General features: G+C 43.8%; 1 protein-coding gene across 1 annotated transcript; it reads right to left on the reverse strand.

Annotated features, from left to right (window-relative positions):
- Window positions 1-4,675: 4,675 nt before the first annotated feature.
- On the reverse strand, window positions 4,676-10,018 carry LOC116635898 (H-2 class II histocompatibility antigen, E-S beta chain-like). Its single transcript, XM_032410209.1, has 5 exons — window positions 9,504-10,018; window positions 6,576-6,857; window positions 5,761-5,871; window positions 5,291-5,314; window positions 4,676-5,010 (listed from the first exon to the last, which is right to left on the reverse strand). The coding sequence occupies exons 1-5, from the start codon at window positions 9,976-9,978 to the stop codon at window positions 4,997-4,999; spliced, it is 906 nt and encodes a 301-aa protein (XP_032266100.1). The 5' UTR covers window positions 9,979-10,018; the 3' UTR covers window positions 4,676-4,996.
- Between the last annotated feature and the right edge of the window lie 1,433 nt (window positions 10,019-11,451).

Below are 11,451 nucleotides of genomic sequence, written 5' to 3' on the forward strand. Positions count from 1 at the left end.
TTCATCTTGTAGTTGATTTCTAGTTTCATACCATTATGGTGGGAAAAGATGCTTGATATGATTTTAATCTTCTTAAGTTTATTGAGACTTGTTTTTGTGTCCTAACACCTGATCTGTCCTGAGTATTGTTCCAAGTGACCTTGAGAAGAATGTGTATTCTGTTGCCTTTGGATGGAAAGTTTTGTATATATCTGATAGATCCTAATGTGGTCATTTAAGGTCATAGTTTCTTTATTGATTTTCTGTCTGAATGATCTATCCATTGATTAAAGTGGGATATTAAATCCCCTACCATTATTGTATTGCTATCTATTTCTTTCTTTAGATCTGTTAGTATTTGCTTTATATATTAAGGTGTCCCTCTGTGGGATGTGTAAATATTTACAAGTGTTATATCTTTCTATCATCATGTAATGCCCTTCTTTGTCTCTTGTTACAATCTTTGTTTTAAAGTCTATTTTGTTAATTTAAGTATAGCTACCCCAGCTTTCTTTTGATTTCTGTCTTCATGGAATATCTTTTTCCATCCCTCCATTTTCAGTATGTGTGTGTACTTACGTCTGGAGCAAATCTCTTGTAGGCAGCGTGTAGAATAGGTCTTATATTTTTATCCATTTAGCCACTACCTCTTTTGGAAAATTTAGTCCATTTACATTTAAAGAAATTATTGATAGGTATGTATTTATTACCATTTTGTCAATTGTTTCCTGGATGCTTTGTAATTCCTTAGTTCCTTTCTCCTTCTCTTGCTCTCTTCCTTCGTGGTTTTAGACTTCTTTAGTCGTATGCTTAGATTTTTTTTTCATTATCGTTGTGTATCTATTATAGGTTTTTGCTTTATGGTTACTATGGGGCTTACATATAACAACTTAAACAGTCTATTTTAAGTTCATAACTTAAGTTTAAACTAAAGGTCTAAATTTTACAATTCCCCCCTATTTCATGTTTCTGATATTACATTTTACATCTTTTTATCTTAAGCATCCCTTAACTTATTATTATAGTTACAGGTATTTTTACTACTTTTGTCTTTTAACCTGTATTCTAGCTTCATAAACTGTGTATTAATCTACTGCCTTTACTATATATGTACTTTTACCAGTGAAATTTATACTTTCATGTTTTCTTGTTACTAATAGTGCTCCCTTTTTCTTTCAATTCTGAATGATAATTTTGCTGAGGAAATCTTTTTTCTTAGCTCCACTCCCTCCTTAAAGTTTCTACTGAAAAATCTGCTGATAGTTTTATGAAGGTTTCCTTGAAGGTAACAAGCTTTTAATTTTAATTTTATTTTTTGTTGCATTTAAGATTCTCTTTTTGTCTTTAACTTTTGACATTTAATTATAATGTGTCTTGGTGTGGGGCTGTTTGGGTTTATCTTATTTGGAGCTGTCTGGAAATTCTGGATCTGGATGTCTGTTTCCTTCTCCAGATTAGAGAAGTTTTCAGCCATTATTTCTACAAATAAGTTTTCTGTCCCTTTCTCTCTCTTCTTCTGGGACCCCTATAAGGTGAAAGTTAGCGTCCTCATTGTTGTTCCACAAATCCTTTAAGTTTCTCTTCCTTCCTTTTCTCTTTCTTTCTTTCTTTCTTTCTTTCTTTCTTTCTTTCTTTCTTTCTTTCTTTCTATCTTTCCTTATTCTCTTTCTTTCTTTCTCTTCCTTTTCTTTCTCTTCCTCCTCCTCTCATTGGGTGAGTTTCTCTGTCCTGCCTTTTAGCTCATTGATCCTTTCTTCTGATTCATCTAGTCTGTTGTTGAACCCCTTTAGTGTATTTTTTTTTCATTCAGTTATTATATTCTTCAGTTCTGTGACTTCTGTTTGGAACTCTTTTATATTTTCTATTTCTTTGTTGATGTTCTCACTGTGTTCAGCCATTATTCTCCTGAGTTCAATGAGCATCATTTTAATTATTACTTTCCATTGTTTATCAGGGAAATTACTTATCTCCATTTCAGTAAGTTTTTTTTTTTTCTGAGTTATTATCTTTTTGTTTTATTTGCAACATATTCCTTTGTTTCTTCATTTTGCTTGACTCTCTGCGTTGGCTTCTATGCATTAGATGAAAGAGTCTCCTACCCCAGTCTTGAAGGGTTGGCTTTACGTAGAAGTAAACCTCATTGTTCAACTCTGCCATAGCTCTTGGTTGTCTTTCCAATCTTTGTGATTGTCCAAGCAGACTGTTTTAATACCTCCCAGTAGTTGAGGGTGTACCAAGACCTCCCAAAGGGGAGGATCTCAGTAGTACCTAGATTCAGGCTGATTGGAAGCCAGCTTCTCAGACAGCAGCTTGTATAGAATGCAAATGTATATAGTCTTATGCATGCAAGTGTAAGCCCCACTGGCCCCAGAACCCTCAGGCTATCTGGAGGTGAGAAGGAGAGCACAAGGATAATACCTGCCCTTTGAGGTCTCAAGAAAGGTTTACAGTCAGCCCTTAGATGAGTATTTAGTTAGATGCCTGCTTCTTAGGTTACAGCTATAGTGATAAGCTAATAGGCCTGTTTTGCAGAAAAATTAAACTCCTGGGTCTGTTGCTTCTTGTTGTGCCCTAAGGGTGGGAGCTATTTGAGAACTCTTTCTCTGTTGGTTACAGTTTTGTGGTAGCTGCAAGTTTAAGACCAGTTAGCCACCAGAGCCAGGTGAAGTAGAGGTTTCCCCTGGTGGCAGCAGCAAAAAGCAGTGTACCAAAGAAGGGCATAACCTCTTTTCTATAAGATACTGGTGAGCTATAATAAGGTGAAAGGAGAGCACAAAGATTGCATCAAATGGTCTCTGTTTCCTGAGAGCACCTCTGTAGTACTGTATAAGTGTGCCAAACCAGAAGCCTGCCCCTCATGCCAAGTTTACAGACCAAGCAAATAGGCCTCTTTGTCAGAAAGACTGGGGGTGTGTTTCAGTCTGCTATCTATGCAGTGCCCTGGGAACATTAGTCTGCCAAGAACTGTCTCTTGGTCCTATGCAAACCTGAGACACAAGTCCCACTGCCCTTGGAGCCAGGCAATTAAGGGGCATAACTTTGGGTGGCAGCTGCAAAAACCAGGTCACCAGGCATAAAAACCAGGACACCAGATATATGTAGAAGCTCCCCTCTGGGAGATATTAGTGCTGTAGAACATGGCAGAAGGATAGCACAAAGATGATGCTCATTGGTAAGAGCAAAGCAGAGGAGAGTGCAAGGATGGGACCTCCCATGAGAAAAGAAAGAAAGAGAAATGATTAAAAAAAAAAAAAGGAAAAGGGAATAAAAAAGGACTGCACTGCTGGCTTTTTAGCCAGGCAGAGGGAGTGTAGGAAGATGGTGTTCACAAGCATCCGTACTCAGAGGTATTCCAGCAGGCACCTGTCCCTCAGACCTAAACTTAAAATTAAAAATGAGTCTCTTTCACATAAAGTCAGGCCATGTTTCAAAGGGCTGCTTCTGTGCTGGACCCTGGGGCAGGTGAGTCTGCATGGGCCCTTTACGTGCTGTTCCTTCTGTAAGACTGCCGACAATACTGACCTCTTCTTTGGCCCTCCATCTTGTTTTTCCCCTTGCAATGACCTCGCTCGGGGATTAGTGTTCCAGGCCTTGGAGGTTAGTGTATGCTCTGACCGGAATGCAGGAAGCCTTGTTCTAGTCTTCTGTAAAGTTGTTTAGATAACTTATTGTAGAGATAACATAGTCACTACCCCCCCACCCCTTTCTGGCACGAAGGTGCCATCCAGAGGGCTGTTAAATGTTAAGACACTTGACCTCACCACAGTGCCCTCTGCACATCCTCTTACTCTATAAAATCTGTAGGCTAAGATCCAGACTTTGCAGAGAATAGCTGCACAGCACCTGGATTGTTGCCCGCCTGATCCCCCATCAGTAAGTTACCTGAATAAAACTCCGCATAAACTGTATGGAGTCACGTGCCTCATTTTCCTGGTCTCACAGTGCCTTCTCAGTTTGGAGGATAATTTACCGTCCCTCTTCTACCTTCAAACACTCAGTTTGCCACAGACCCTTGGGTTTCATGGGCTTCACCCCATCAGTCTTCAAAACCAGATGCTTTGGGGGTTTATCTCTCAGGTGCTGGTCTTAAAAGTTGGGGTGCCTGATATGGGGTATGAGCCCTTCACTCCTCAGGGAGAAACTTTGGATTTTGAGTTCTCTCCTACTGTGGCTGCCTACTGGCTGTGGGGCTTATGGTGAGATTGTTTCCTACGTGTTTCCATGTGGCTTCTCCCTCTTTTGCCCTGTGTAAAGGGGTCTGCCAGTTTTAGTGTTTTTTTTTTTTTCAGAGGAAAATGATCCCCCTGCAGCTACAGATTCAGTGTGTCTGTAGGAAGAGGTGAGTTTAAGATCTTCCTATGTCACCATTTTGAACTGGAACCTGCATTTCTTATATTTGTTGTCCTCTTTCACATCCCATGGTGTGAAGGAACTTGTGTGTTTGTGTATGAGAACACAGAGACATAGAACATCACCACAATATGGGTCATTAAGGGCTTCCTTCACCTCAGGAAAGCACGCTGAATTATAGAATGCAGAAGACCCAAGAAAAAACAGGGCAGGAAACAAGGAAAGCTTCAGATTCACATGTAACTAAAATTCAGAAATATAAATGAAAACCATGATTGTAATGTGATGGAATCGTCCCTTTGTCTTTTTTTTAATACTTCTTTTCCTTGAAACTATATGTAGCAAATGATTTTCACCCCATGTTTATTTGAGAAAAGCTTATAAGGACACGTGAGCAGAAGGTGAGTTCCCATGTAAGGGAGGCAGGAAGGGCTGCATAGAAGGGGACCTGGAGAGAATGCAGATGAGGTACTGCAGTCACACTGGGGTTCCCAGGTCAAAGACGGGGCAGAGGGAGCCAGGGAGGACAGATGCTGTAGGGTCACTGAAGCCGGGCCAACCCGATCTGAGAAAGCATTGTATTTGTGGAGCAATGAGAGCTGGAAGCCTTTCACTCTGCAAAGAAGCTGGGAAGGAAGGTTATTCCTGGAGTATCACCATCTGCACATCAGCTCAGGAGTCCTGCAGAGAAAGAGCAGAGTGTTGTTTACAGACCCACCTCTCCAAGCAGCCTTCAGGGCCTCGAGTGATAGCACTGCTGTAAGAAGAACATATTCTTAGGTCTTCCTGAGCTAATGCTACTTTAGAGAGTGCAGACCATTTATTTAGTGGTGAAAAGAAGCTTTACTGCAAACTGCCTGATCACATTTCAATCCTCCCATTATTTCTGCCTCCTGGCTTGTGTCTATCATGAGTTCTAGGAGACCAAGTCTACCTCTAAAAGAGGACTGAAGAGCATTACCTGTTGGCTGAAGTCCAGAGTGGCCTGAAAAGAGAGGGGGAACATATATACTTAAAAGTATGGAGGCAAGTCTGTCCCCAGATACAATGTCCCCAGCCCCAAAGTCCCCTCCTTAGATTTCTCTAACACCACAACCCACATCCCATGATGCCAAGAAGCGAGAGGTATGACCCATGAAGTTTTTGTCACACAAATCCAGGGCGATTTCACTAGTGGCTCTTCCTGCATTTGCCCCAGGGTCTCTACCCGAGATCTCCATGCTTGTTAACTTTTTTCTTATTTCCACAGGCCATAGCCTATTATACTTCAACATAGTAACCATGGAATGTTGATTTCTGGATTTCCAGGAAATCTGAGGTTGACCAGGTTAATATAAGTTTTATACAGGGCCACTGATATGATAATTAACTTAAAGCCATATTTCTTCCCCTAGAAAAGTCCAGGGGGAGTCTCACCAACAGGTGCCTTACCCTTCTGATTCCTGAAGTAGATGAACAGCCCCACCACGAGGAAGAGCAGACCTAGAACAAAGCCTCCGATTCCACTCAGCATCTTGCTTTGTGCAGAGTCAGACTGTGCCCCTGAGAGAAGAAGCAGTTTTAGCGATTTTTATACCAAATTCAACTTCTCTGATGGAGACACTGGGATTCAGAGCTTTGAGAATGGGGGAAGAAGTCTGCCCTGAAAGAACTAGATTTAAAGAGATTTAAGAGAATAAAGAGATTTAAAAATCACACTGAATATGTACAAGACTCAGGCAATGAGCTCATTTAAATATCATAACTCTGATAAACCTACTACTTCAAATCTGATGGACGAGGAGCCTGGGACTCCATGAGGTTTAAGTAGCTTGTCCAGGGTGACAGAGCTTACAGAAAGCAGAGCTGAGATTGGATTTCCCTCATGTCAGGAAGGTCCCTACATTGTAGATGTTGTGCCTCTTCTTACATCACAATGAACAGTTCAGAGCAACAGTGCCCGAAGCAGAAGCCCAGCCCGAGGAAGGGGACTGGTGCCCAGGGTCAGGGGCGAACCGTGACCTGTGATATCATGGAGGGCTCAAAACAGGGATGACCTCTTTCTGCCTGCCAGGCATAATCGCCTCCGAGGGAGTTACGTATTTGTGGAAACAATTACCAAGCTACCCCCAGTGATCTGTGCTGAAGAGAAGAGAACATGGAGCAAATGAAAACATGGTGTAAAGACGGAGAACCCTGACGCTCAGGAATAAGCAAAGTCCCCTCCTTGGTGCGTGAGGAACTTAGGAGGTCAGAAAACTTCTCACTCCATTCCACGGTGACAGGGCTCGTCAAGCTTGGGTGCTCCACTTGGCAGGTGTAGACCTCTCCACTCTGAGGAACTGTCTCCAGCATCACCAGGGTCTGGAAGGTCCAGTCTCCATTCCGGATCAGGCCTGTGGACACGACCCCAGCCTCCTCTTCCTGGCCATTCCGAAACCACCTGACTTCAATGTGGCCTGGATAGAAACCATTCACAGAGCAGACCAGGAGGTTGTGGTGCTGCAGAGGCTGGGTCTTCGTAGGATACACAGTCACTGTAGGCTCAACTACAAGAGAAGTGATAGAGGGACTCAGTGAGGAAGATAGAGTCAGTCTTCCTGGTTGGCTGGCTCACTGTCTCCAGTCTCTGGTCCCAGGCTGAGTCTCAAGCAGGCTTCCCCCAAAGCTGGCCATGGGGCCCAATAAGAGCCAGTATCATAAGTCATGAATTTCATTCTGAATGTATGGATCCATTAGATTTGAGAGATATTGGAGAAATTTGTGGGGTTTATTTTTCATTGTGTGAAGCAGTTATTCTGAATTGAAGTGTTTACAAGTTTTGCAAAGCATATGGTGTCTTAATTAAAAACATGATTTCTGGAGCAGGTTGACTGGGTTCAAATCCAGACTCTGCTACTTTACTGATTCATCCTGGGAGAATTTTCACATTCCTCTGTGCCCCAGCTTTCTCACCTATCAAGGGGAATAGTGCTACTAACTTAACTCTTAGAGTTATGTGAAGATTAATGCACCAAAGTGCGTAAAACAGTAACTGAAATTTAGCCTTCAGTATGTGTTAGCTACTTATTATCCTTGTTTTGTTGGAGAGGAAATATGACTCAAAGCAGGGTGGATGAATTGGGGAACAGCTTGAGGTAGATGGGGAAAGAGAGTATGAAATCCTGGGAATGCTACACTCACACCTTAAAACAACACAGAAATGGTTCTACCCTGGGAAGTAGGAAAGACAGAGGTGATTCTCTAGCTCTAGGAGCCGAGTCCCAAGAACAGGAGGAGTCCCGAAAGAGAGAGAAAGCAAGGAAACTCATTTATTTTAAAAAGTTCTCATAATTGCACTCAGCTGATCAATCCTTCTTCTTTGCACTACAAAAATATCTATTATTGGAATTGTTATCATTTTATAATTGTCTCCCTTTTACAACTAACACTTGAGTTCAGGACAGGGTCTGAGACTCACTAACAGGTATCCTTAGTGCCTGAGACCATCCCTGACACTACAGCTTGAATAAATTCAATTTCTGTCTTTGTAAAAGGAGAAATATGGGAAAACCTTTTTACAATACCATAAAATGGTAGATTTAAGACTGATGAGAAACCACCGCTAACAATTTTGTAGTATATTTCATTAAATCAAAATGTTTACATTCCTAGCAGGAAAAGTAATAAACAGAACCAAAATATAAACCAAAAACTAGGGAAAATGCTAAATCAAATGTCAGCAAAGCATTAATAATCTTATGTATAAAGCATGCATAAAATCCCTGAGAAAAACACCAAAACCCCAGAGATAATAGACAGTAGATAATTTTTACAATGATTAGCGAAATAATATGTAAAAAAAAATGTTCAAGAACCTCAGTAATCAAAGGAATAGAAATTAAAAAGTAACAAGATAAATTTTCAACTGAGTATTTGGCAATATTGAAAAAAAGGTCTAGCAAAGGTGAATGTGAGGTGAATTCTTACAACTATATAAGGAAATCATAAGCAACTCTTTAAATACTTTCATCATTATAAAAACAACAGTATCAATATATTTTGTAACAAAAATATAATTTAAAAACCTAGTTTCAAAATCATTTCAAGTATGTAAGAATATATACACTATGACTCTTGGTTTTGGCTTAGGTCATGATCTAAGGGTCCTGAGATGGAGCCCCCCTTTCCCTCCCACCCTCTCCTTCAGGCTCCAGCTCAGCAGGGAGTCCCCTTCAGATTTTCTCTCTCCCTCTCCCTCTGCCCCTCCCCCTGCCTGTGGTCTCTCTCTCTCTCTCTCTCTCTTTCTCTCTCCGTCTCTCTCTCTCTAAAATAAATCTTTTAAAAAATTAAAAAAAAACAAAACAAGAAAGAAAAAAAGCAAGAAGTTGAGACCTAAAAGCAGCCTCGGAAAGATCAGAGGGGTCTCAGAGGTCCCCTCAACCCATCAAAAATTAGTCAGACACTTTTTGTCAAAGAAATGGTCCCACACACAGACACAGACACACTTTCTTCAGGGGTTTCAGGATTAAGAAGGGTGAGTGCCAAGAACACAGGGTGACTGGCCTCCTCACATTCTCCCCAATCTTTTATTCCTCCCCTCCCCTCCCCTAAACCTTCACCCCAACCAGGACACCCTCCACTTCCCTCCCCAGATCTCCAACCACCTGCCTAGTGTTCCCTCCACCTGGGGCTCCGGACGCCCCCTCACCTCTCCCTCAGGGGCCACCAAGGATGCCAGATGCCCCTTCCTGTGTCCTCCCCGCACACCCACTCTCCCAACCCATCCCCCACATCCAGGCCCACAGCCCAGCTCACACTCATTCTCGTCCCCCTCACTTCACAGCGCACCCCTCCCACTCTCCCCACAGTCACACACGGACACACCACACTGTCCCCACAGTCACACACGACACACCACACTGTCCCCACAGTCACACACGGACACACCACACTGTCCCCACAGTCACACACGGACACACCACACTGTCCCCACAGTTACACATGGACACAACCACACAATCCCAACCACACACTCCGCACAGTCACACAGACCACACTGTCCCTGACGTCGCACTCTCACGTGGATCCTTGTAACTTGTACTTGCTCAAGACCCTGTACGCTCGCTCCTGCCCTAGTCTCTGTCTCACAGTCACACACACACACACGCACACATGCAGCCCCCCACGACCCCCCGCCCCCGGGCCGCGCTCACCTCGCCGCTGCACCGTGAAGCTCTCAACCCCCCCGTAGTTGTGTCTGCACACCGTGTCCACCGCGGCCCGCATCTCCTCCATGAAGTCCTTCTGGCGGTTCCAGTACTCAGCGGTGGGCCGCCCCAGCTCCGTCACCGGCCGGAACTCCCCCACGTCGCTGTCGAAGCGCACGTACTCCTCCCCGTTATAGATGCCTCTGACCAGGAGCCGCACCCGCTCCGTCCCGTTGGAATAATGACACTCGGCCTTCATCAGCAATAAGAAATGAGCTGTGGGGACAGAGACGATCCGGTCACCCGGGCTCCTGGAAGACACTGACGGCGGCACCGTCGGTGGCTCCCCCCGCGCCCCCAAACCACCAGCACCCACGGCTCGTCTTTCCTCTGCCGGCGGCGACCCCGTCTCAGGGGAGCCTTCCCGGGTCACTGGGTTCCGGCTCGGCGGCGGACCTCCCAGCCTGAGCAGCGCGGGCATTTGCCCCTCACCGCCTCCTCCTGACAGACCCCAGCCTCCCTCCTCGCCTCCCACAGCCCTTTCCCTGGGCCTTAAACACGTCCCCCCGCTTCCCTCCCCCCGAACACTTGGTTTGGGCTGAGCTGGCTCAGGCCCCTGCCGCCCCTGCGAATCCAGAGGAGGAAACAGACGCGTCCCCTCCCCTCCGGGAGCTTACAATGGAGGGAAAGTGATGCACAAAACGCAACCAGGCAAGACTTTATACGGGCGTGAGAAATGTCACAAGAGGAGTGTGCAGTTCTAGAACGGAGAATAATCGGATGATCTCAATCACCTTAGGGTCCCAGAGAGGTGGTCTCAAGGGTGACATGAGATGTGACATCAAAGACTAACTAGATGTAACTGGAGCGTGTGTGTGTGTGTGTGTGTGTGTGTGTGTGTGTTTGGGAGAAAGGGAGGCATGTTTCAGGTAAAAGTAATACAGCGTACAAATTCTTGAAAGAACTGATGGTGACCTTCCTTAGGAAACCAGAAGAAAAGTTCACTGAAGCACAGACAGTGAGAGGAAGAAAGGGAAAAGATTGCATTGGAGAAGTCACCTGGGGCTGGGCACTTTTAGCCTGTGGGTGATATTAGGATTTTGATTTTATACTAAATGTAATGGAAAATCATGAAGAGTTTTAAGGAGAGTAAAGCCATGATCCTATTACAGGGTCATTATCCCTTTTCTGAATTTCCAAATCCAGATAGCTCAGAAAAATCAGGGGTTTTTTTTGGTGCCAAAACTCATTTGGCAAATCTGACCTGATGAATTAAGGGGTCAAATGTGTCTCAGAGCTCTTACTTGTGTTTCTGTAGAATAATATGTGTAAACATAGGTATATATGATATAAATGTATATGTTTTTGGTGTTTTTGTCTTTATGTCATTGAACTGTGAAGTGGAAGTAGTCAATTCCTTTATTGGGACCCATAAAATGGAGGCCACCCCAACATCCCACCCACACCCCAATCTAAACTTAAGTCAGCCTGCATTTACAAGAAACACCTGTCAAGGAAACTTAACATATACCAATCACAGTTCTCCAAATCAGGTTTAGCTAGTTCACTTTACCCTAGAAATCAGGGAAATCCCTGATTTTCTAGCCAATCATGCACGGTTTCCATGTTCCCTCTTCTAAAGCTCTATAAATTCACCCTTTCCCAAATCCCTTGAGAAAAGTGCTCCACAGTTTGTGAGTCACTTTGATGAGGGAGCAGAAGACAAACTGAGGACAAAGTACAAGCTGACACCCTGCATACCCCCCCTTCCCCAGGTGGGTTATATGTGACATTCCTCAGGCACTCCTGGCTGCCCTAAAACTAAGGAAAGGAAAAAAAAACCCACAAATGGTTAACTAATAGAGATCACAGGCCAGCAAGACATTAGTCTCCCTCAGTCTACAAATGTCTTAGTGATTTACAAGAAAAAAGCACTCTTAACAATAGCCTAACT

Source organism: Phoca vitulina, unplaced genomic scaffold, assembly GCF_004348235.1.
Source record: "Phoca vitulina isolate PV1807 unplaced genomic scaffold, GSC_HSeal_1.0 scaffold11, whole genome shotgun sequence".
Lineage (NCBI taxonomy): Eukaryota > Metazoa > Chordata > Mammalia > Carnivora > Phocidae > Phoca > Phoca vitulina.

Bases quoted from the DNA above. Each gene is read 5' to 3' on its own strand.
- LOC116635898 (XM_032410209.1), bottom strand. From the start codon at position 9,978: ATGCCCGCGCTGCTCAGGCTGGGAGGTCCGCCGCCGAGCCGGAACCCA. The intron at 6,858-9,503 runs GTGAGCGCGGCC...CTTCTCTTGTAG, and splicing joins CTTCACGGTGCAGCGGCGAG to TTGAGCCTACAGTGACTGTG. The intron at 5,315-5,760 runs GTAAGGCACCTG...CTCTCTTTTCAG, and splicing joins CTACTTCAGGAATCAGAAGG to GCCACTCTGGACTTCAGCCA.